Below are 24,625 nucleotides of genomic sequence, written 5' to 3'. Positions count from 1 at the left end.
TGGGGTGTAGTTTTCCTACAGCAGCCAGTGAAAGCCGGGGGTCTCACGGTGCAGACAAACGGGCCATTAAACTGACCTGACCCTCGCCTCTCCATCTCCTCCGCTTCCGTCATGCTGTTTGCTCCCGTTTGCTTCTTTACTTTCTCCTCAGAAATCCTACCTGATCTGCCACCCCCCCCCCTTCCCCTCTTTCCTCCTTGCCTAATAGTTTAAATCTTTTCCACTCGCACATGTGGAGATGTTCATGCAGGATGTACCAAAAAAAAAAAAAAAGCCATAGCTTGAATAAAATGATTTCCTTGTCTCTTGGATTCAGTTTGCAGCCATATTAGATGACATCTATAGGGTTTGTCGTGCGTGGAGGAAGCTCCCTTACACACTGGGATGAGGGGGAAAAACCCCTACATTGTGGAAAAGAAGTGTAAGCAAGTTACTCTCCTAAGAGTATAACTTGGATGTCTTTCAGCCCCAGCAGTGGACAAACAGGCAGAGACGAAGGAAAGGGAGAAATCTGTATGCATGGCGTGGAAGAGGCAGGCGTTGCTCGTCCAGACTCAGGCGTAGCTCTGGTTTGTGGGTCAGAGCGTTGGTGGGAGCCAGTCCCTGCAGCTGCTGCTGTGTGGCGGCGAGTCAAGTGGGCTAACGTGGTCCCGGCCTCCTCTCTCTCTCTCTTTCTCTCTCTTTCTCTCTCAGGCCTCCGCTCGCCGACGGGGAAAGATGAAAAGGAACATAGGATGTCTTTCGGATTACTCACCCCGTGTCTGTGGTTGTGTCTGCTTTGCTTTTTACCCACAGAGCCGCCCGGCCTGCTGTTGATTACCTGCTGCTGTTTCCCAGCCCACCCCCCACCCACTCGCCCTCCCTCGTTCCGAGCGCCACCTGGTTTTAGCTGTTGTGCTAGGTGTGGCTTGAATGTTTCAGGAAAATAAAAATGTCTTTACTTTGAAACTGCTGTTTGTCAAGCAGACATTTTCCTTTTTTTTTTTTTTCCCTAAAGGAAGCTTTTGGCTTTAACGATTAATTAAACCCGTTTAAACTGGGTTTAACATGACGATAACATGTGCACATTGAGTAAAGGTACACGCTACTGTTCAAAACGTTGCATTTTTGCGGCAGAGCAGACGGAAACTGAACGCAATCGGAAGAAAGTGAAGAGTGCAGATTAGATCAAGACGCTGTGCTGTTGAAGCTACAGCCAGGGGTGACGCAACGCTAAGAGTTGCTACGTAAAGCGACAGCTCGATAAGCCCCAACTTTTCATTCTGGGTTTCTTTCGTGGATGTCATTTCCAACATTTCTGATCCTCTGTCGCCCGATTTTAATTCGGTGCAATAGGTGTCATAAAGTATCGTGTTTAACCCCCAAAAACTGTTATTGTAGCAGGAGGGTTAAAGCTTCTCCTGTTGTCTGTGGCATGCGTGTGTTAAGTGCACTGAGGGTTCGACGGATCACTGAGCCGCGGTCAGTTTCATACCTTTTGTTGCCGTTACTCTGCTTCCTGTGCCCTGGGGTTAAAACTCAGTTTCTGAGCAGATTATATCCCAAGCCTCAGATTGGCTCCCAGTCCCAAACTCGGATTAATCTCCACTACTTTTCCCTGTTGTTGGGGTACGGATCTGTGATTCCATGTTAGCTGCACATATAGCATTTAGCCCTCTGGCTGTTCAGCAGTGTTTCTGTGACCGAACATCCCTGAAGAAGAAACCGCATAATTGGGCGCTCAAGTTTGTTCGTCTAAGAAACGTGGCTTTGCCTTCATAATCGAAGCGTTTTGTTCACCGGATTAAGTGATTTTCCAAGGGGCAGGCTCAGTTGGCCCAAATGGGCTCAATAGGCAAGATAAATGGAAAGGAGAGGTAAAAGTAAGATTTTACAGAATTTTATAAGTTTAAAATGACCTTTTTCAGGGGGTTTCAGTATTTCTATGGCCACATGTCTTGGAAATCATGGAAATGAAGAAAAACAAACTCCTCTGTAAAGGTTTAAGTACATGGGCACTGTATGGTATTTGATAGGGGCAACAAATTGGAAAAATGACTATTTATTTAATCCAGACGCCCGCAGCGTTGTTATTTTATGGTAAAAAAAAAAAAACAGCGGTCCTCATGCCACCAACAGGGAGGACGATATTCCACAGTTGTACTCTTAACGTTTGTTTCTTTCGGTTTCCTCACTTCCTTACACACCTGTCATTTTATTTTTCCCCGTGTAAACCCCCTCACCACCACACACACACACACACCTTAGAGTCCAAGGTCGAGCTCGGCCTGTTGAGACTAGAATATGGCGAGTCATTGTTTTTATAAACAAGTATATTGACACAAGACCTCCTTACTTCCCCCTCGCCTCCTTTTCTCCTGTTTACATTTCATCTCATCGCCCTCCCGTCTCCTCTCGTGCCTCCCCTGCCAGTGGCAGACGGTAGGAAGAGCGATCTGATTTTAGGTTCCTCCTCTCGCCACCTGACGGCACAGACGGAGCTGCTCTTTCCTAGCTGCTCCAATCTGCCACCAGCTGGCTCTTTGTCATTGTCCTGTAACTGGACCCGGTGTTGTATATAAATAGGCCGGGCCATCTTGGTTCGCCACGCTCCTCGCTGGGAGGCTGAGGCGACGGCGGAACAGGTGCTCCAGCCCGCTCGCTCGCTCCTCTCCACCTTCCTGCCGCCGTCGTCTGGCGTCCTCGGCACGGTCCACTCTGTGGTCCTTATGCAGTTTGAGGATATTTCTGACACGCCGCGGTGAGAGTAGCAGGCTCCGTTCAGCCAGCTGGCCGGCACCGCGCAGCAACGGGTGGGGGAGGGTCAGGGTCGTTTCTACGCTTCGTACAGCTGGAGAGACCCGCCTTTTATAGAGGACTTTTAAAACGCAGGATGAGTGAGATGGAAAATTTGAGCCATTTTGAAACAGAAACGTCTCCGAACCTTCCCACAGTTTTCACCTCCTCGTCTGCTTTGAGCTTATTCACGTTCAGAACACCCCCTTTCTGTCTCTTTTCCTGGCTCATGTCCTCGTCTCTCTTTGTTTTGGAGGTGCATGCTGGCACTTGTTACCAGAAATGCCTCTCATGCAGTTTCTCAGTGTTTTTTTTTTTTTTCTCCCCCTCGCTACAGAAACCAGAGATTGGCAACGGGTACACGAGCAGGCTGGCTTCACGTCTCAGGACTTTCCACTTTCATGTTAGCAAATACGCCGGCGGGGGCCACCTTTAGTAGTGCAGCCACCAACCGAACTGTTGTCAAATCTATAATCGGCAGATCACCTCATCGCAGAAGGGTCGGCGGGGCTAACTTGTCAGGGAGAGAGGAGACTTCTCACAGTCCATAGTTAGCCGCCACCTGGTCTCACGCAGGACAGGTCCGATTTCACGCTGAGCTAACGGGCAGCAGAGTCCAGCCTCTCTACTCTCTCTCTTCCCAAACTGCTACCGTAGTACGCTTCCTCCCTGCCAGCCGGCCATCATGAGCCCACGCATATTAAATTCTCTGCGGGCAATACGACTCTAAAAATAAGAGAAGAATGCGTCTGAAACCGTAGCTATGCTATAGCCGAGGTCGCAGCTGCGAACGCTCACTGAACAGAGGAGTTGTCGAAACTTTGACTCGCTCTGCCCAAAACGGCTGGTTAGAAGCAGCTAATGTCTGTTGCTGTCTTTTATATGAGTGGAGATTAGTCATTAGTTTCCCAGCGGCTGCGACGGACAGCTAGTCCACGATGGTTCACCAAAGTGGACTTCTACTGTCCTAAGTAAGTCAATCATCAGGGCAGTTAGTTTAAACACTAGTTTATGAGCTTCTAAGACGACACAGCTGCATTGGGAGGGTATATCCAGAGAGACAGATGATGGATCTATGTGGGAAACGGAGATTAGAGGTGATGCACCACCTTCTGAGTGAAAATAACGCGCAAATGTTTCCCGATCATAACCAGCTCATATAAAATCCACCCGTCCATTGTTCATACCTGCTTACGTGTGCAGGGCTGCAGGCGGGGTCCACACTGGGCGGGTCGCCGGTCCGTCACAGTGCAACACGGAGGACGAACCACGATGCACACAGGCACAGTTAAACCTAGCAGTCATGTTTTTGAACTGAGAAGAACCCGGAGAGAACCCATGCAAGCACAGGGAGAACAAGCAGACTCTGTGCAGAAAGACCCCAGGCTGGGATTTGAACCCAGGACCTTTGTTGTTGCAAGGCAACAGGGCTACCAACTGCACAGTCTTCATCTAAAATCAGAAGTATACAATGTGGGGGGAAAAATGTTGTGATTTGGATTAATGAATTGATTGCATTGATTTTTTTACACCGCCGCGCTCTCTGTCGGGGGGGGGGGGGGGGGTGATGCTGCTCCGACATGTTTTGTTTTTTACATCTCAGTACAGATGCAGCCACCCACATTTAGCTAAAGAAAATGTACTGTAAAACAGGCATTATTAGTTTGTAGCAGGGCTATTATCACTACACTGCAAATAGGGAACTAAAAGTAAGAAAAAGTTTCTTGAAATTAGTGTATTTTTCCTTGATTTCAGCAGCTAAATATGGCTATTTGCCAATGGAATGAGTATTTTTACCCTTAAAATAAGATAATTAGATATACAGCTCTTGAAATAAGATGATGATTTTTTTTTTTTTTTTTAAGTGCAAAACTTATTCCACTGGCAAATATTCTTAGATACCTGCACAAATCAAGGAAAATTTTATATACCTTTAGTTCCCTCTTTGCAGTGTAAAGCTGTAGTTCCTGAGTGTCTATTCTGGAGTATGAGGATCCACTGAGATTTCCAAAATGATGCAAACCTTTTTTCGAGTCCAGCATGTGTCCCATGATGACTCCAAATTAACTGTGCTGCACGCCGTGGAGCCTTCCTTGCTCTCTCGCTCGCTCTCGTAGACTGAATAGACCGCAGACAAGCCTTATCGTGTCGTTCAAAATACAGTAGCTTTGAGTCTTCTTCACTCAGTGACGACATTTGCACCGAAGAGTGTCGTTTCCAGCCGGACCTGGTGCCGTTGGTGCTGGTCGGAAAAGCAGATTTGTTGCTGTTTTTTCATTTGTGATTTATTTTTGGAAGATTATTGGGGGGCGTGGCGCCTCCTGCTTCCATTACATAATCGTTGGGCCTGTCTGTAAATAACCCACAACTTAAACGCGATAATGGTTTAAAGGTTTCTAAATGATGTTTTAAGATGAAAGAGGGCCGCTTAGTTCTTGGCTTGGCAGGTCATTACCTTCAGCCTCCAGGATCAACTAATCTGAATTTTTATTAAGTGAAGATGAAGTGGCTCTATTACCTGCTTATGACTTCAAATATTATTATAGAGGCCATAGCTTCGAGTCATTTCTTTAAACTAATTGAATCACCACAGACTTGATTTTTTGTGTTTTACTATTACACCCTGGCACATTATGTAAAGGTAGTGAAGCAGAAATGTATCACTTTTTTTATTCTATAAAAAAAAGCAGGGGGGTAAGAACAGTTTGTTTTCACAAACTGTTCCTGTTAATTTCCACACCGTGATCTCTTTCTACAGAACCTCAGCCAGGAAATATTTGAACTTAATACAAGCATTTTTTTTTTTTTTTTCCTTTTGACCTTCCCGATCACAATCTCGTACGTTGCCAAATACAGTAAGGTTGCCGGCTGCAGCCGAAGGCGTTGCTGCAGAGCGCGCTCCGATCTGTGCTCTGGCACGTTATGGAAAGTCGAAATAAATTATAGTCATGCATATCCAGCGTCACTGTGAAGTTTTCATAGTGGAGCCCTTCTTTCTGTTTGTCGGACACCCATCCCTTCCTCCTCCTCCTCCTCCTCCTCCTCCTCCTCATTCCTGATGCCAAATTAAGTGTCAAACAGACAGAGCAGGCGGGCTGATGGCCCACTTCTCAAAAGGTCTGCAGCGGGGTGCAGTACGTTCCAGCCTGGGCTCTGCTGTCCCCAGCCATCCACCCAGGCTCATTAGCGGCTGATTGGGTTGTTATTGTAATTAGGAGATCCTGTACGTCCCGTGAGAACACCGAGCCGTCTGCTTCCGGGTGGTCCGGAGTGACGGGGGCGGGGCCGCGGGGATCGCACCCGCTGTCCGCTCCGCGAGCGCCTGTGTTTTTCGTTGGGATAAAATGTTAAAAAATAAAGATCTTTATACGCGCTGAAGCAGCGGGAGGCCGTCTTTTCTTTTTTTCTCTCATGCTCTGACTAAATTCACGTGTTTCCGGCGTGATGCACGTCCTCACTCCTCGGCCTGGCTCCCCCTCCGCCCTCTCAGGCTGTTGCATGTCGTGTCTCTGCGGTCCGTAGCGACTCTCCATTCATGCATGTGATCACCAACCGCTCCGTAGGTCCCTTACGTCACTCTGCGTTCCTGATTGGGCTTAGGTTACACTTTCTTCCCCCCCCCCCCCACACACACCCACCTCCACCCAACGCCCCCTTCCTTCTACTCTTTCCTTTACTTCCCTCTGCGACCCCTGCACCTCCTCGTCGACCCGTGGTTTCCCCTCTTCTTCTGCCGTTTCTCTCGTGTGTTCTTGCTACCAGAGCAGAGCAGAGGGAGGAGATGGCTCATTATTTTAAAGACACGGGGGGTTCCTACCCCCTCCCCCCGCTCTGCTTTCTTGCTTCTTTCAAATCTACCCTCTGATGACCCCCCCTCTTTTATTTTTTGCTCCTGTCAGTCAGACTCCATTTTATATTTTGACTGAACTCGGCCCTTTGCTTCCCCTCGCCGCTCACTAACGTGTCTTTGTGTCAGTAGCCCTCCAACAGGAGACATACGCCACCCCGCCTTGCACAAAGGAGGCGGTCCATGAAAGGTTATGTTTGTGTCCCCTTGGTGCATCTTGGGGGCTCCCGCCTCTTCCACCCTGTTGCGTAACCCTCCCACTTTTTTGTTGTTGTTGTTGTTGTTTTGTTGTCGTGTTTCACAGTAGGTATCCAGTTAGCGCCGGCGGCTGACAGTGAGCGGGAGGCCTGCAGCCCTGTCTGATGTGTCCGGCAGATAAGGGGTCCACAAAGGTGTAGGGTTGCTCTTATCGCCGCTAATAACACCAATTGCCACGCAGTGCGAGCGTGTTTTTGTGTTTTGGTTCCCGCTACGGTCCGTATCCGATAAATGAGGGCGTGGCCGAGCCAGGGCCCGTCGCTGCGAGCCGCTCTCGCCGTTTCGAATATTATCTTACGAGATGCTTATCAGCGGTATTGGATAAGCAGGCTTTTGCCCGCTGGCTGCTGGGGAGGTGGATCTATTGAATCTAACCCTGCTGCGCACTTTCTCACTTTGTCCCATTGATAACGACTGAGGGAAATTACAATGATGCTCAGGACGGTTCATATTTGTCCTCTTCATTTAGAAATGATGTGATTGTGACGCACCGATTGGCCGTTTTTCCGATCATTACGGACTATGACCTGCAGGATTCACTTAAAAACAGTAATTTAATTTTCTTAGATTGTTTCCAGAGCTGGATAAATATAAAAAAATAATATAGAGAAATGTTTAAATTTCTGGATTTTATTCCATTTTGGAAATGACAAATGATAAAAAATATATATTTTTTTAAAAAATGCTCTCAACTTAAAAAAAACATCCCATATTATTTGTGATTTTTTTTTATTGTTTTAGTTTTTTGAGTGACCTACCGGGACTGCTGTCTGACCTCTACACTGTTGATATATCTGGCTCTTTGATTCGTAACATGGGTGTTTTTTTTTTTTTTTTTTTTTAAAGACTCCAAATGAAGCTCTGAAACAGTATTTTTTTGGATCAAAGTTCACAAACTATTCAAAACATAAACTTGTAGTTTAGGATAATCCAGTCTAGACATGTCAGGTCTAATAAATCTTCACTAAGAAGCTGTGAAATGGTCCTTTACCACCCTGCCAACGGACACCAGCTTCAGCCCCGTCTTGCCTCATGATTTGTAGAACATGCAGACAAGGCTGACGATTTTAAAAGCATTTTCAAAGTAAACATTTATTCTAGAAAGCTGTAAAATCTTTTTTTTTAATAAAAAAAATTAAGCGTGCTAAAAACGATGAAATTAAGAATCAACGTCTCAGACTTTGTGTTTTTATAAGCAATGTAAAACTGGGAGGAAGCGGTTCTGCAGGAACTTACCAGAGGTATTTGTTTTGAATCAAGTGTTGAGGGTTGGGAAGTGCAGGATTTTTCCCAATGATGCAACAACGTATTTTATTCACTATTATCTGCTTGTTTTATAAGCATAAGAATTGCTTAAGAGAGAATGCAGCTTGTTGGTCCATTTATAGAGTAAAAAAAACAGTGGGAGTTCTTAGTTCTGATGCTGTAGCATGTGACCTGCCAATCACCAATCAGAGCCGATCAGGGTCTGATTGATTGATTTATTTATTGGATGGATGCATTTCTACTAATTAATATTTCAAATATAAAGTATTTTGTATTTGATATAAACTGTTTGACTTTTTTTTTAAATATGCTCCAGATTCCTTGATAGAAATAGTTGAGTCCAGCAGAAAATGAAAGGCTTACAAGTCTGTGCGCTGTTTAAACACCAAAGCAAATGGCCCTGAGCTGCATCAGAGCTCCACTAAACTCAAAAGGAAGAGCGTGTGTTTATTATGCAAGGAGAGCCTGACAGAAGTGGAGGTTTTAAGTTTCATTAGTTTAACAGACGGGGAAAATGAAGCCTTTGCTGACACGTCTTCTGTTTTGGATGTTTAGCACGTTAAAATGCATGATCTTTAAAATTCATCCAGGCTGGTTGAACTGTTACCAACTATGTGTTTTTAAATAAATGAAAATGGCGTGGCCCTGATTACATTTAACCTAGAGCTGTACAATGTATCAAATATATAATACAGTGGTCGGTATTAGGTAGGATATTTGTTTGGCCAGGCTGTAGTGTTTCAAGAGCAACGCGCTTAAACTTTGTCTACTGCTAATGTAGTATTAGGCCAGTCTGGCTGACCTTCAGTCTCCTTTATGCCCACACCTGATGTCGGTCTTAAAGCTCAGAGAGATGAATGGATGGCATAAAAGAAAGAGCGGTGAGGAAAATGTACTTATTGCAATATGAAATCATTGCAATATAAAACACTAATATTGCAACGTGTGGTTTCCCTAATAAAATGTAGACCTGATCAAAAAGCGTTGTCTAGTCACGGACGATGTCGGCCGACTGCAGTAAACTCTTTTCTGACCTTGTTGAGGTTTAGCTTTTTTTTTTCCCCCAGTCTAAGCAGAGCGATGGCCGTTCTTGCCAACACGCAGTCGTAGTAAAGATTGTTGGGATTACTGGCTTCCTGCCATCACAGGAAGTAATTAAAGTCTTTCATTGACCCTTTTTCTTTTTTTTTTTTTCTGGTTAGAGTTTTGTGCCTGGATTGTTGTGGACGTCTGGCTAATCATTCACAGAACGAGGAAGAGGAAAGCTAGCGGCAACCTGGAAATGATCAACGGCAGCAACAGTGCTCTGCTGTTTGGACACTTTCCAAATCTGCCATTTATGCATTTCTTTGGATTCATCCCGGAACATTTGTTGTGTGTGCAATCTCCGAGAGAGTTCATAGTGTCGCAACATTTTATGGTGTCTTTCAAGGCGTACGTCCACCTTTCAGTCACGTACTGACTGGCATTACTCACGTTAAAAGTCTTCGTGCAGAGTGGCAAAACAGCAACGGCACGTTTTTAAAGAATCCAAAACACTTCCATGTGTTTGTTTCACTTAACAGAAGTGGCTGAATTTAGCGGATTTTTGTTGCACACCCTCTGAACCTGAATGTGTATACGCACTTTTAATGGTTTTATACTCTCCAAACTGAAATAATAGTCCTGCAGTACATATTAATAGAAAATAATCTGTCGATTAAAGAGCTTTGGAACGTGATGTCACTGTTGTAGGCGGGGTTAGTGGCGCGGTGGCTCATGGGATACGAGTACAATCACCGAAAAATACTTTTTTTTGCATTTTAGATTTTTTTTTTTAGCATTAGTCGGCTTTTGCTTTTTTGTGGACGGCTTCTCCTGGCTGGTGTATAACCTAGTCTATGTATTTTTTTAGTCAAATATCTAATTTTGAGAAGCTGAAGTACTGTAATCACTTTTATGGCCAACTTCTGGGGGACTCTTGGTCAGATTGCCAGGTAGCATCCCGTATGCTGGCTCCTCTGTGACGGTTTTTGTACCTCGTTACTGTTGCTTCCAGCTTACAATGTAGGGCAGGGCAGCTTCTCAGCAGCGCCTGCCATGCCGGTGCAGTGTGCACATTCAACAGTGCCAGCGGTGCTCAGCGTGACCCCGTGGTGTTAGCGGTGGCTCTCAGAGTGTCTGGGCGTGCACATCCAGTAATAAATGAAAATGTTTAATGAAAAGATAGGACTGTACAAATAAAAACATCTTCACATATGTGTGTGTAATTTCATAAAGCCGTATGTTATTGCTCATCTTCAAATAAAACAATATGCGCCGAGCGTTTGTCGGCAGTACCGTGAAGTGTAAAACACAGGAATAAAGTAAAATAAGCCAACAGGGCACGATAATTTCAACTGAAAACCTTTTTGAATGGCGTAGCAATGCATAAAGTCAAAGTACGTGACTAGTGCCCTTTAAAGGTATATAGCCACGTTATATACCTTTACCAAAAATACCAAAATCCAGTTGATTATGATATAATAAGGCTGTATGGACTTCTCCTATTTTTCCACAGCTACGCTGGGAGTTGTGGAAAAATAGGAAAAGTAGTAAATATACACAGGAAAAGGCTGTATTCACTCACAAATTGAGCAAAAACAAAGCTTAAAAGACAAAAATGGCAAATACTACGGCAGCAAGACATGATAATCTTTCAGAAAAATGAAAAAATACAACCAGAGTGAGTAACTGCCGTGTCAATTTAGTGAAATGTCAAATAACGTGAATATTTACCTTGAAGCGATCATCGCTGGACTTTCAGTAACAGCAGCTTATGGAGACTTTTAAAAGAAGAAAAACAGAATAGCAGGGAAAAAGTGATAAAAGCCATAAGGTTATCATAGTAGCCAATTATATAATTGACTGAGATTTCTACTAGTTATCGCCAAATAAATCTTTTTTTTTCTTTTCTTTTTTCTGATGCTTGCATCACTGGCATTTAAGAAAAAATAATTATTAGGATTGCAATTTAAATCTTTAGTCAAACTTTTTTTTTGCCATGTTTTATTTCTATTTTGCTAAAAACCTTTAAGCCCCTTGTCTTAATATTAATCAAATAAATTTTATTTATATTTAAAGCAGACTTGAAACAACCAGACTAGCTGGACTATAAATCTTACATCAATAACCAACTAATAGTGAGAATAATAATAAAAAAAAAATCAGACAATAAAAAAATATTTCTATAGATGTATAAAGTGTTGAATTACAAAGATTAAAATAAAAATCTACAACGATTGAAGATATAATCAGCATTTGTGATGATTTCATTAGGAGCTCTATTGGGGTTATAGTCACTGTGGCATCCGCTTTAGGTCCAGCTAGCTGCTGGCAGGACCGCTACAGGACCTGGACGGTCGCATTCGGAGTCCTTCATGCTTTACCTTTTATTCAATTCACTTTTCAATTCAATTTTATTGATGTTCAGTTATTGGGACGATCGAGAGGAGAAATACCCAAACTCCAAAGAGCAGAGAGAGAGAGAGAGTCTGTAAATCTGGACGTTTCGTTTTATCAGTGCTTTCTGCCCCGTCTCACCCAAACTTCAATTTTTTTTGTCCACATAAGCTTGGCTGAAAACAAAAAAGTCAGTTTCTCTCTAACTTTCTGGGCCTTTTCCCCAACCAACGCATTTCTTTTCCTACATTGCTCCAAAAAAATCTCCCAGTAATGTGCATCTTATTGGGCCAAACAAGTAACATCGCTTTCCCCTCTCTCTCGTTCTGTGCATCCTTTTAAGTAACTGCCTGCTAATTAATTTCTCCTCGGATGTAATGCGTGCGATGGTGTTCTTGTGTAATGCGTGCTGGTGTGTACGCGCGCGTGTGTCGGAGCGTACAGCAGCTAAAGACTATGAATGAGCTCGGATAAGTGCTTCGCTTCAAGGGCTCGTTTCTGTTAACCCCTTCCTCCCTGCTTCCTGCAGACCAGTCCCCTCCTCTGTGTGGGTTTGTTAGGGGGAGAGGAAGATGACCAATCAGACGGCTCAGATGGAAACGGCGACAAAAACATATACGTTGATGTTTATATCCAGTTGTTGCCCCTTTTTTAAATTTAGGGTTGTTTGCACACTCCTCGGGCGTAATCCGTCTACGGTTTAGATGCATTGAGATCAGATTAAATTGCTTAGTTTATGTTCAATACGCACAGACTAAAGCCCTAAAACGTCCAGTTTCGCAATTCATTTCTCAGATTCATTCATTCCCAACGCCAAACTCAGGTCGGTCTGCTTTGTAAAATCTTCCGCAATCTGCAAGAATATGACAATAAATATAACTTTTGTTTGCGTGTTTAAATTCAACTGTATGAGAACATCTTGGGCTTTTTTAAATTATTATTATTACTCCTGCAGCTTTTGATTGGGAGAAGTGAGAATAATAAATAGAAGTTAGAAGTCGCACCTTGTTGTTGTTGTTTTATTTACTTTAAATGACAACAGCACAAAATCAAACCTGCTCAACTTCCAGATGTAAAAGCCGAGTTAACGCTTGTTTATTATTATTATTATTATTATTATTATTATTATTATTATTATTATTATTATTATTATTTTATTATTTTATTTTCTTAACAATAAATACAGTTCTTGGTCTGGAAAAATAGAGAAATTTCCTGGTGTGAATATGAATGTAAAAGTAAAACCTTCTCGGGCTTTATTATACTTTCCCTCCCTCCCTCCATCTTTTCTCCACTCATCCAACCAAGGTTTTTGCAGTTTTTTTTAATTTAAAGTCTAACCACTATATGCCATATATTCATGGCGAGGTTCTGTAATGATGCTGAAAAATGTGGCTGACCTCGAGCGGAGAACAACGATTCACGTCTGGAAAATTTCTTGGAGTTTTGATGCAAACATTTTTGTGGAACAATTGAATAAATGATGTTTAAATATAAAAATGACTTTCTTAAACTGTTTTCTTGGGCTGCTGGATATCTTTGGATGTTTTTTTCTATATGAATGGGACACAGTGGCCCCGCTGTACAACATGTGGATGAAATGGTAATAAGCATTTTCAGAAAATGATTACGCGGCTGACGGAATCGCTCCTTTCTTTTCTGCTGTTCTAGTTTGTCCGAGCAAGAACATCCGGAACAGCGTGAACAACCTGCGGACGCTGGAGAACTGCACCATCATCGAGGGCCACCTGAAGATCCTGCTCATGTTCGGGGCGCAGACCAGCGACTTCAAAGGCCTCAGCTTCCCAAAGCTGCGCGTGGTCACCGACTACGTGCTGCTGTTCAGGGTCTACGGCCTGGAGAGCCTCAGCGACCTCTTCCCGAACCTGACGGTGATCCGCGGCAACAATCTCTTCTTCAACTACGCCCTGGTGATCTACGAGATGCTGCAGCTGAAGGAGGTGGGCCTGCGCAGCCTGATGAATATCACGCGGGGCGCGGTGAGGATAGAGAAGAATCCAGATCTGTGCTACCTGGCCACCCTGGACTGGTCCATGATCCTGGACTCGGTGGAGGACAACTACATCGTGGCCAACAAGAACGAGCAGGAGTGCGGGGACGTGTGTCGCGGCATGGGGCAGGGCCAGGCCCTGTGCACTCAGACCACCATCAACGGCCAGTTCAGGGAGCGATGCTGGTCGCAGAAGTACTGTCAGACAAGTAAGTGCCCGTCTTCGTCACGCTCCTTCTTTGCTTCTTGTGATTAGGCTCACACCGCCTTACAGCAAATGCACAGAAGTGTTCCCATTGGCAGGCTGTTTTGTGCTGACACCATGTGGATTATGGTGACACATCCAGAGGAAAGTACAGGCAGAAATGGACTGATGTTTTAATCCCCAGTGATGTGGTTAATGACGTCTGTAACGTGGAAGACAGACGTTGCGTACAGACCGTGCCCTGTTAGCGTTCATTGGCAGGATCTGTGGGGGCTGCATGAGCTGTAATAAAAGGGCGGCAGGTAAAAGCAAGCCAAATGCGTTGTTGAGTGTGGGAATTACAACGAAATAAAAGGCCAGGTGTGGGGCCTACTCTTTAAAACCTGGGTATTTAACAGCTTTTTTGGGCAGGTTTTCCACTCTGTGTTTGGTCGATGCTGGATTTTTTTTTATTATTATTATTAAACATCATCTTATATTCATTGTTTCCAGGGAGATTACACCTTCAGTTACTCTTTGTTACTTTTTGAGAGGCTACAATTAAGAATATGGCCTCAGCCGTGTTTTATAAATCAGCTGTAGCGTTCTGCGTTCCCCGTTGGCTCCTTGATTGGCTCCTGCGCTCAATGGCAGGAAATCAGGACAGGAAATGGATCTCTCTACCTGTTTTATACTTTGTTGTTGCACAGTGGATAATTACGATGCATTTTATTGAGTTTTTTTTTTCAGTGTTTACTTTCAGAGCTTTACTGTGAATTAGAATGGGGGGGAACACAATTTTCAATGTGCCGTTATATTCAGCCAACTTCAAGCCACAGCTGTTCTGTACCAAGAGGCCCATGGCAGCTCTGGAGGAGATGCAATGATCCACAGCTCTGGTGGAGCAGGAAGTTGTAATCCATGATGCGATTTGCTGCAAGAAGTGTAGAGAACACAGCAAACATGGAAGCAGGTATTTTGGTCTAAGCTTTAGTCAGCTGAGACGAATATTTAACTGTTTGGCCTAAGTGCAAAACCCTAAATCCGTCCTCTCGGTGAAGTACGGTCGTGCCGGCGTCGTGGTGTGGAGGTGCTTTTCTCCAGCAGCACACGGGCCGAGGTGCACTCAGTTGGCAGGAATGCAGCTAATCGCTGTGGTGCAGGAAAACCATCCAGGCTGGCGCAGGTGTGTTACACTCCCCTCCTCGAGGACCGGCGTTCCTGCAGCTGCTGGATGCGGCTCCGCCTCAGCTCACCTGGATCACATACTTAGGTCATCAGCTGGATGTCTGTCGCACTCGGCTGCACGAGGAGGCAGCTCAGTCCTTTGAGCCAGGCGTATTGGACTTGGGACACATCCAAATGTTGCAGGTCATCGGCCCCCGGAGGACCAGAGTGTGGCGGCCCTCGTGGAGGCTGCAGAAGATTTGAGACCGGGTTATGGGTGCGAGGGGTGGGGAGGCTTTTTGCAGAGCGCTGTATGGAAATATCCTTTTGAAATCAGCCGTCTTTTACGGTGGATAACTAAAATAACATTTAATTTTTCAGTGTGGATGTTTATTTTTTATATATATGCAATCTGCTGTAGGTATAAAGCTTTATTCATCAAGCAGCAAAAAAATATATGTGGAATATAGATGCAGAAATTATATAATAAATTACATTTTTTGTAGTTTTTAAAGGATACACGAAATAATAATCAACGTCAGAGCTGGAAGCTCCTGAACCAAATTTAATCGCTACTTTAAAAAAAAAATATTACATGAATGATACCCAACTTGCCCCCTAGTGATGATGAGATTTTTACTCCTTTACTTATTTCAAGCTGGACGTTAAGAGAGCGAAGACGAATGTTGACTGATAAACAGGAGGTGCTGTGCGCGGTGCGTCAGAGGCCGTGTTTGCCAAATGTGCTCACGTCTCGCTCTCGCTTCGGTCCGGCCCGCCGGAGCAGCTACGCCGCCGCGCTCTGCGTAATGCCATAGTTGCACAGTTAAGTCAAGAGCCGAGTACCAGAGCAGAAGCCGTTTCTGGACCATGACGCAGTGCTGGCTGCACTGCAGCGAGGGGAGGGTGTGTGTGTGTGTGTGTGTGTGTGTGTGTTTGTGTCCGTCCCCACGGTTATTTCTGCTGTATGTATAAATATGGGCCTACAGGAGAGAGAGCGACAGTTTCCTTTAAAAAAAGAATAAAGAGGCGTTTGTTGTACATTAAATAAAGGAATTACGCTCTGTTTATTTATGCGCCCGTCAATACGTAACTTTTGATTATTTTGGATTCAGCCATGTTTCCTGAGGATTTTTTGTTTTAGCTTCTGTCGCAGTTCAGGAACCTACACGCGCTCAGATGTGGGTAGCATGGTGAAGAAAGATTAGACGCAGCATTAAAGTTTATATGCGAGTGGAAACTGTGGTGTTTTTGTGTTTTTTATTTTTTTTTTAGTTTTCATTTTACAAGGCTCCACTTTACGTTAGGTGAAAGCCGGAGGGGGCGGGGCGCAGACTCCTCTGATCCTTTTACTGCTCCCTACATCCAGGGAAACCACGGTACAAATGTGTGCAAATGTGCACCTGTGGGTGTTGTTGTTTTTGTATGTAATAAAGCTGCAACTCATCAGCAATCCAGCGAATGAGAACTGACATATGTCTCCCAGCACTATATATATATATATATATATATATATATATATATATATATATATATATATATATATATATATATATATATATATATATATATATAAAACGTTATTTGTGTTGCTGTTCAGATGTGACGATCCAGCTACAGTAATTTGTCAAATTCAAGCAAAGCAGTGGTATTTCCAACTTTTCCACATTTTACTAAACTATCAAATTATTCAAAACTGATCTTTTTTTAATATATAATCAAACCAGTTTCTTTCAACATCCTTGTGCTGGTAGGTTGTTATTTCCTCCTAATCCTACACCTTCTATTCAGTGGGTTTGTCTAGGACGACCCTACAGAGACCATCGACACACAGGAATCATTTCTCAGCGTAGCTCTCCAAGCCTGTACGAACGCTGGGTACATAGGTCTCAGCACGAAAAATGGATTTTTAAAAATGTGATGAGCGTCTAATTCAGTTCAGTTCAATTTCCCATGATTTCGTATCTAGATCACCAGTTCACAGCAGGTTAATGAGACATATCAAATTACGTAGTATCCTGTTCAAATGAACCATTCATTCAATCATACAGTCAGATTCAGATCCAGTCAAGCACACTTAATCTTAATCCTGATCACACCATAATAAAGGCGGGTTTAGTTTGTCACGAGCCTAGTTGAACTCATCGAGACTGAGCAGCAACTCGTCAACCAGAGCAAGCACAAGGCGACAGTGGAGCAGAACACCACCCCTTGTGTCAGCGGCTATCTGCACATAAGATCAGAGGGCAGGGGGTACTTTCTATAAGAAGGACCCGAGAGAAAGGAGACGTGGGCAGTGGTAGCTGTGCTTCCATTAGTCCAGGAAAGTCACAAAAAGTCACTAAATGTTAAATAAATAACAACGTTAAATAAACTTGGATGTCTCTAAAACAGGAAGGATAGACGGATCAATATAATCATCCAACAGATGGTTTTATTTTTTTTTCTGTAGTTGATGATGTGTGCTTCTTACAGATAAATTTGTATTTTCTGTTGGTTTTAAGCATATGCTCAATAAATGTAATTTAGACTAGAAAAAGCTGTTCCTGCGTAACAGCATATGAGAATGCTAATCTGCAGAAAGATTGAGCAGAAGATGCAGAAAACATTGAAATCAGAATTGAAGAATTTAAAAAAAATAAGAATTTGAAAAATTTCAAGAATTTGAAAAATTTGAAGAAATTTGAAGAATTTAGATTATACATGTGATACTGTGAAAAGGTGTCAAGTCAACCTATATTCTCTCATACTTGCGTATTTTATGTTTTTTTTGTTCCTTGTTGTTCAGCCCAGCCCTTGACTATGTTCAGAAGAATTTATTATTAATTGGAATAATTTAACTTTTACTAGTTTTATAGTCCACTTCACACTGTCTGGTTAATAATTAAGGCGTTCTGGCTGAATATCTATCCAAAGAACCAATATGACAAGTTTAGATGCCGACAAGACTCTGAACGCACTTTGTAAAGAGATATAAAAGGTTGTTTGAAAACGGTTGCGTTGCATGATGCAATTTTATGATTACTTGATAAGTGGCTTTTTGTCTGGGGAAATAAAATAAATAAAATAGAATAGTGGGAGATTGCAGAAATGGAAAGATTATACAAAGGCAAAAAAAAAAAAAAAAGACTGAATGGGAGCAAACAAAGTCCCTTTCTGCTCACGCAGCCGCCAGTCGTAGGCTTGCGCAACTCGTGCACACATAAACATACACACAAACATTGTGGAGGACAAAAAGCTTTTCAGGCTAAAGTTCACTTTGCCTTTGCCTACGTGCTTTTTATTGTGCGCTGCGGCTGTTTTTCCAGCACACAAGGTGTCGAATCCCGACCACAGGAGTGTCAGAGGGGAGATAACTAATGAACCAGCCGTACCCTCTCTAAAGGCCGACACGGTCGCTCACGCTGCTCCTCTCACGCCGCGGCGGATCCAAACGGGACTTCATGCGTCATCAGACGGCGCTCTGTGATCCTCTCGACCAGAGGTGAATTTAAGTTGGACGGTAGCCAGCGGTAGTGGACAGAGTTTAGTGGACGGTCCGTGTGATTCGTCCAACACGGACTCTAAAAGACGTTTAACGGGTCATACGGTCATGGTAAAAAGTGAGGATACCTCCGTCTAGTTCAAGGTTTTTAGATTATGTTTGTAGAGACAGAATGAAATAAATATCTAGTCTTTGGTCTCAAAATAAGGAGAAGCAACATCCTCACAAATGGAGGATAAATGGTTTAAAAAGCTTGCTGAGCCAAACAAAATGAACAGGATAATGACTCTTTCTGATACGATTCAGAGCTGCTCTATAAAAAAACAGAAGTTTGTGGCCATTAGTGCAGATGTTTAACACGATGGATGCCAAGGCGGAGGGAAAATGGCAATGACTCCTCAATTTCTCACTGCTAAGAGTCCGTTCATCACCTGAAGGACGGGTTTATCCCCAACCGTAACACCGTGGATGATATTCCAGAGGGGATCTGCCAACAAAGCAGTCGACACTCTGGTCTGGGGGATACGCAGAAGAGGAAAACCCAAAAAACAAAAGTTAGCTCTCAAACCTGATAGAAGAAACAGAAAATGCTGGACTTGTTTGGAAAAAAAGTGTTTGCTCGCTGCTAAAACGAGCGAGAAAGCTTGACTTGGTCTGGGCGAAATGGATTTTGAACAAACTAGGAAACTTTAGACTTCTTACACAGTGGCATGTTTAGAAAACAACCAACCCAGCGTATCACCACAGTAGTGGACCCCTTTTAGCGGGTCATGCAGCAGAACAGCCGTCCCCGCAGGATTCCTAGGCAGTCTGAGAAAAAAGTCTTCAATTCCATGGAGGGATTCTCCAAATCTGGAGAATTATGGAACAATATTTGCCTGCATTGTTATCCCTGTGTTCGTCCCTCTGTCATTCAGTTTCTCCATCCGTCCGTTCGTCCTTCCTTCTGTCTTGCTCATCAGTTTTTCCATCCATTCATCTGTCCACGGACGGACACGGCAGCAAACCCGCAAAAGGAATAATCAAAAAAGGAGGAGAGAGTCTGTCAGCCTGGAAACGTCCAACCTGACAGAAACATGGAGGGAAAAGTTTGCCCAACTCCCTCCTCTACAATTTCTCTGTATTTTGTTGTGACCCATTTTTTTCCTCGTCTTTGTAAAATGACTCATGAAACGTAATGAGTTGTTGTTTTAGGCGGACGACGTTTTTACTGTCATTAAGGCTCTGATACATACAGCCTTGAAACTGAAAGAGGGCCCAGATGCTGTTTGCTGCCCGCCAGCAGCCCAGCGCTGGCTGGATTTTACCTTTCGGCCTGTTGTCGAGCTTTTTCTCTTCTTAAATAAACCCTCTGCAAACCTTACAAAGCCCACATTAGACACCAAAGGGAGTGTTTCCACTCCCACAGTTCTTAACAAGTCCCTAAAGTACCTCTTTTTTTAGTCCAGGCTCCACTTCTGTTGCCTATCTCCATCACCAAGTAAACACCATTACATAACACCTGAAGTCCTGACGTAGCAGAGCAGGAGCGGCCATGCTGGGGCGCGGGGACCTTAAAGAGGTAAAAAGCTGAAACGGGGAGTAGTAGAGAAGTGAAAATGTGCATCGACACTCATCACAGCACATGATGCATGGTAGTCTTTGCTGCGTTTTCATGGAAACACAGTTTGTTAGCCTTCGACAGGTGGTGAGCAAACGACAGCGGCTCCGTTAAAGCTTCAGAGAAGAAGCTGAACATCGGTCGCAAAGTGGTCCCTGCTTTTCTAAATGACCACCAACACACCTCGTGCGCAGTCTGTGCAAAAACGACGGGCTTTAAAGGGACCAGGCAGCACTTTGTTACTGACTTTGTGCTACTATTTGTGTAGGTCTACTGCCAGGGGACGTGTCCCAGCAACAGTAACACAACAAAATCTCTCCCGACACAGACTAGGGAAGAAACACTCTGAGCTACTGGGCAAAAAAAAAAAAAAAAGAAGAAAAAATGAAGATTGCTCATCTTCTTGTGAAGCGACAAAGGTTTGTTCACATCCAGCAGATCTGAAGCTGTCGTCTCGTTGTCGTCTCTGCTGGGACACCAAGAGCTTCGCCCGGTGGAAACTTTCCACGTTTCCATCAGCGTTTCATTTCTCATGCTATCAACTTCTGAACCCCTAAGTGCGGATAAGACGAGGAGGCCCGGAGGGGGGTGGGGAGGGTCGGGTCGGGCTTAGCAATATAAACAGAGCAAAACAAACATGGCGGGGCTTTTCATCTGCGAATCCCAGGTAAAAAAACAAAAACACACACACACACGTACTCGCACAAGCCTTTTGCCAGCGTGGCGAGCAGCCAAGTCGGAGGCGACTGAAGAGTGAAAGAGAGAAAAGGATTGTTTTTTAGGATGGTAGCGCTCAGTGAGGCGTCCCGTTTCCCGTCGCCCCCACAAGCAAACAACAAACCCTCGCCTGGCCCTGCTTCTTAATTGGGCTTTAAAAGCGTTTCTGATTGGTCCTCTTCAGGTCTTACCCCGCACGCTCTCTTGGTCTGGACTCCGCCGTTGTTTCTAATGAGAGCTAAATACCAAATAAGTGTTTTTAAAGAGGCCGTTAATCTTACACAGCCGTTTAGTTAAGCGAACGACGACAACTCAGCTTGTCAGATGGCGCTCTGGTTCATTTGTTTAAAGGCCCTTTAGTTCCCCTATTGTTATGGGCGGCTGGTTTCACGGTGCATGAAATAAACCATTCCAGCACCCTTTTTATATTTGCCTTTGAGACCATTTATTTATTTTAAACTTTGGGTGGTCTAAATTAGTAATGTACTTTTAACACTGATAACATGTAGCTGGTAATATCTGATCTGAGGAACCCAGGTCAGGTGGAGGGGTTCAGGTATTTTGCTGTAAATGTAGGATGGAGAGGTGGACGACCGAGCGTGCGGGATCCCCGGATGAAAACGGCTGAACAGGCGATGGAGATCTAGGAGTAGAGGAGGTAACCCAGGAGGTTCAGGCATCCCTCATGGACATCACCCTCTGGAGGTTTTCTGAGACCCAGATCTCGGCAGAGGAAATTGTGTCCATTCTAGAGCGGGAGGGAACGCCTCGGGATCCTGCAGAATGTGCTGCAGAGAGGAGAGGGATGTCTGGGTTTCCTGCCTGAACTTGTTGACTCCGTGACCTGATCTTAGATCAGAGGACAGCAGTGGTAGACGTAGTCTTCAAGTAAAATTTAGGCTCTTTATTGTAGGTATACTAAAGGTTTTAAAGTTTCGGTGCCAGAGCATAGCGCAACATTGGCCCCTCCCCTACCTGTTGCCATGAGGTGCTTGTTTCCACCTGAACAATATAGTAATTTTTCCCTCTCCACACTAATTCAGCTGTTTATTTTACATCTTTGTGCTAAAAGGGTATTCTACCTGAAAGTTTTCAGACTGAAAGAACGTCAGAGGCCTACACCTAAGGTTGAGCGGTCATTTATACAATATTATCATTCAATATTTACATTTACATCGGAGTCATTTGACCTGTGACCCCTCGAGGCAAAACAAAAACGCCACCTTCTACGATCTTCGGGTTTGCTGCCTGAAAGCGAGAGCCCGTTTTATGGTGTAGATCCTAAGTCGAACACAAAGTAGTTTCCTTCTCTGTTCTGTTGAAAGCAACGTGTGCATATCATTTCAGGGGTCCATTCGCAGTGTACTTAGTTATTGTAGGGGCTCCCTAATCAACAAGTGTCTTTAACACCATTGGGAATCGGTTTGCCGTTTTGTTTCTTGCAAATTTAAAAGTTGTTCTCTTCCAAAGACGGTTGTTTTTAATTTTCTCCAACTGGGAAAACGGTCAAAAACCAGTTCGGTTGTAGCTTCCGGTTTCCTCTTCCCGTCCCGTGTCTCAGCCGATGCGATGCGTTCGTGGTGCTGAGCCACTCTCTGGAGAACAAAGAGCTGCACACATTTTGTTCTCGTCGTTCCCTCGTTTATTGCCGTAGACGCAGGCGAGCTGCTCTTTGAAGCCGTCGGATCTCAATAGTCGGTTCTTTTTTTTTTTTTTCCCGCGGTTTGCTCGCCTTACATCAGCACACATGTTCCCAATCACCGCCGCTGCAGTCGCCGCGAACATCGTAAAAAAAGAGAGACCGAGGGTGAAAGGAGGAATCAGGAAAAACTGAATGAGAGGAAGGAGTTTTAGGGGGAGAGGTATTTAATTATGCTCGTGTGTTTTCTCTCTCCTGTAGCTTGCATCATGGTTAACAAATCCAAACTACCTTTGATAAACTGGCACTGGTTATGTGTGCGTGTGTGAGAAAGGGCGCTTGATTCGCTCAGCCTGAATCATAGTGGAGCAGGCGGGGCTCGCCCGAGCGAGCGCCCTAGGGGATCTGGGAAACCGTCGCTCCTCTCTCCTCCATCTCATCAATGGGGCTTGCTCTCCCGCTTCCTGCTCCGCACGCACACACACACACACACACACACACACACACACACACACACACACACACACACACACACACACACACGTAGGAAACCCACATAGCAAGTGACAGACAATCACACACAAAGTTGTACTATCGTCCTGAAAGGATGTGTAACTACTCTTGCACCCAGCAAGTCCAAGCCTTTCTTCGTTTTTTCAAACTTCCTGCGTTATTTTCACCGGCACACATTTCTACTCGCATACCAGAGCGTGTTAGACAAATTTATAGGCACCCTTGGTAAAGATGTGCTAAAAAAAAAATAAACAAATCCTGTAATCGCCAAAGTATAATTCTCCCGCTGAAAAATTTTGAAAACTCCGACCTTTTAACTTGAGTGGATTTACTCATGGACAAATGTAAATTTTAAGAAATTGAAGCTATTCTTGTTGCCGCCCTTAACAGCTCCAGAAAAAAAAAAACAATGTAACGGAAACTTTGGTTTATGCTTCCGTTCGTTCAGGTATTCAAGAGTTTCTAGGAACCTCTAATTGGTAATCTGTGACCTTCTGTTTCCCTGAACAAGAAGCCATATTTATCTCCTTAACGACCAATAGATGGTAACTACACGCCGGGAAAATCCTTTTTCTGTTTTTAGTGTCACAAACTTAAACAGGTAGAGTCGCTAAATGCTACCCGGAGAACTGATAAGGAAATGAGAGGAGACAAAGGTTGAGCTCTTGGACAAGGAATACTCCAATGTGGGTTTGAAAGGTTCCTCATGCTCACTGTTAGGTGTGATGGATGAATATCCAATGACTCCGGTTGGAAAACTGAAGAATTTAGACGACATTTAAACAAATGAACAGAGAAATGGCTCCCTATAAAATCCAACATCTTCTGTGGACATCTCAGTCCCCAGATCTAAGTCCTTTAGGGGTAAGGTGAAGAAAGATTAGAGAGGAAGAGAACCGGTCAAAGATCCCTCACTGTATGCTCCAATCCATGTATAACAAATAGTTCTCAAAGTAATTCAGAATAAATGTACTAGGATTAAAGGTTGGGTTTTAGATCCATCCCTAATGTGTGTAGTGTGAAATGTTTTTTTCTCTCTGTGACGTTTTGTTGGAAAGCATGTTGGCAGGCGCTTCGTGGTCACATCCTGAGCTCTCTGCAAGGACTTCCTCATTACTTCCTGCCTTTGTGCAAACTACTTCCCACGGCCGAGCGCCACGACTGAGCCCCGGGGGAGAGAGAGTTTGAGGGGGGGCGTATTTTTATGTGAGGCATAAAAAAGAAATGGAAGACAAAACTCGATGGAGGTATCCCAAAGTATTGATCAAGCTCGCCAAACTTGAAGTTTTTTGTTTTTTTTATTAGAAGATGCTGTCTGGCTAAGGAAAAACCCACCAGGCTGCTTACCGGTATGACAGGAAAATAAGAAAACAACCAGCTTAGACCAGAGGTGAGGATTCAGTAGTGTGTTTGTGTAGGAGGAGGGGGAAAAAAAACAACACGGCCCTCCCTTGGGTTGAGGACAGGGGATTATTTTCAGGTGTTTTGGTGGATCAAATGACAGCCTGCCTCTTAGTCTGACACTCACATGGCTGCACACATTTTATGTTTTTTCTGACCGCGGTGGCAAACTCTGCGCTTCCCATCTCTGCATCCTCACGTCCGACCTAAATGCCGGCTGGGCTTGACAAAACGCAGAAGGTAAAATCTCCCCCTAAAACTGTTCCTCGACCCTCCAACACCTCTCTGAAAATAAAATATTTAAAAACAGGTAGGCGGCACATGCGTGGGACTTCAGGGCGAG

General features: G+C 44.1%; 1 protein-coding gene across 1 annotated transcript in view; it reads left to right on the top strand.

Moving 5' to 3' along the window:
• Positions 1-24,625, top strand: part of insrb (insulin receptor b) — an 80,756-nt gene that overhangs the window by 14,733 nt on the left and 41,398 nt on the right. The window contains exon 2 of the mRNA XM_036141193.1: positions 13,238-13,786. Within this exon, the coding sequence (XP_035997086.1) occupies positions 13,238-13,786 (549 nt within the window). The remainder of the gene's footprint in view (positions 1-13,237; positions 13,787-24,625) is intronic.

Source organism: Fundulus heteroclitus, chromosome 9 (genome assembly GCF_011125445.2).
Source record: "Fundulus heteroclitus isolate FHET01 chromosome 9, MU-UCD_Fhet_4.1, whole genome shotgun sequence".
NCBI classification, from domain to species: domain Eukaryota; kingdom Metazoa; phylum Chordata; class Actinopteri; order Cyprinodontiformes; family Fundulidae; genus Fundulus; species Fundulus heteroclitus.
Note: the sequence above shows the minus strand (reverse complement) of the source record. Positions and strands in the feature narration are given on the sequence as shown.